Genomic DNA, 1,720 nt, shown 5'->3' with positions numbered 1-1,720 from the left:
ACGATAAGATAATACTTTAATGGTCAGATCAAGTCTGAAATTTGACTTGCATCACAGCAGCTCCATGTGTAACATCAACATAGACACATATCCTTTTCTATGATTATGGATCATTTGAGTCTAAAAGTATGTTGTTAGATAACTGTCTGTCCTCGTTTTTGTGTGTGTGATATTCTAGGTTAACAAAGTCTTAAGGAACCATCACATTAAACCCCACTGGATGTTTGCCATGGATAACATCATCCGCCGAGCGGTGCAGGCTGCAATAACCATCCTCATACCAGGTCAGAAGCCTGGCCTGAGCCTCTGCTGCCATCTAGTGGACATATACAGAATATTACATCTCATAACTTTCTGTCTTCATATAATATTCCAATAACTGAATTTACAGTACCACACATGCCTTTGACAGAGCTGCAGACCCACTTCGGTCCAGCGTCAGAGTGCGAGGGAGCAGAGAAGGAAGATGAAGTGGATGAAGAGGAAGCAGAGTTTGGTCCCGTTTTAGCTTCTCTGACTGAAGACCCTGTGACGACAATTGACCCCACACAGTCTGTAGCCAGCACCATAAACACCACCCACTCCCAGGAGCCTCAGCGCTCGCACCATCAGTTGGGTGCACAGCTGGGCCGGCTCAAACAGGAGACCAACCGGTACATGCAAGTACACACAACATACACTAGGTTGTAGATAGGTGCAGAGATGGCAAAGTAGAAGTACAGATACTCGTGTTTAAAAATACTCTGGTAAAAGTAGAAGTACTGACAATATTTATTTTCTCAAGTAAAGAAGTATGGGCTTCGAAATGTACTTAAGTAAAAAGTACCCACAACTACCAACTGTTTTATAGAGTAACTGACCTCACTTTATATTAAAGGTCCCCTATTATACTGTTTTTCATCAATATATTATAGGTCTCAGATATATACGAAACATGTTTCTGAAGTGTTTGGCTTGAATACCAAACAGATCATGCATTGTAGCATCCCATAAACCCTTCTGTTTCAGCTCTGTTTCAAAAGTGCTGATTCTCTGTCTGTTACTTTAGATGACAATAAGGGGCGCAGTGGATAGAGCCTTGGTGTTGGGATCAGGGGGTCACAGGTTCAAATCCCACTGCAGTCAGCATGTTGTTGTGTCCCTGGGCAAGACACTTCACCCCAAATTGCTCCTGTGGGGATTGCCCACAGTATTGAGTATGGAAGTCGCTTTGGATAAAAGCGTCTAATAAGTAACATGTAATGTAATGTAGGAGGAGATTCAGGTGATAAGGTGGGGGGTGTTACCTTGGTTGGTGATTGGCTAATGGTTACACAAGCCAAAAACACGTTATGACATCATAAAGTGGCCAAAATCTGATCAGCTCATTTTCAGACAGGTTTTTATATAAATGGATCAGGACAAAACGAGAGGGGTCTTTGTTCCTGAAACTTTCAGAATCTCTTTACACAGAGGGGACACATGTTTATGTATGAAAGACTAGAAAAAGTGGATTTTGCATAATAAGTGATCTTTAATATAACAATAATGTCATTGTTAGCTAATGAATGTTTCGCTGCTGAACAACGGCAAAATGATGTTCTCATTGGTCCCTCTTCTCGAAGACCAGGAAATGATGGATACACGGATCGTGTTAAAATCTATAGGCACGCAATGACTCTAAATAATAATGTTCACACCACCAAACGCAGATTAAAACTAAAGTAACAAGCCTGTTTTA

At 41.3% G+C, this 1,720-nt stretch overlaps 1 protein-coding gene across 1 annotated transcript; it reads left to right on the top strand.

Annotated features, from left to right (window-relative positions):
- Positions 1-178: 178 nt before the first annotated feature.
- LOC104942113 (mitogen-activated protein kinase kinase kinase 5-like) lies at positions 179-663 on the top strand (the record flags this gene model as incomplete). Its single annotated transcript, XM_010767312.1, has 2 exons — positions 179-284; positions 413-663. Coding segments are annotated over 2 exons (357 nt in total), but the record flags the coding sequence as incomplete, so codon positions are not given.
- Between the last annotated feature and the right edge of the window lie 1,057 nt (positions 664-1,720).

The sequence above is a fragment of the Notothenia coriiceps genome, unplaced genomic scaffold (assembly GCF_000735185.1).
Source record: "Notothenia coriiceps isolate Sejong01 unplaced genomic scaffold, NC01 NC01_scaffold00004126, whole genome shotgun sequence".
Lineage (NCBI taxonomy): Eukaryota > Metazoa > Chordata > Actinopteri > Perciformes > Nototheniidae > Notothenia > Notothenia coriiceps.
Note: the sequence above shows the minus strand (reverse complement) of the source record. Positions and strands in the feature narration are given on the sequence as shown.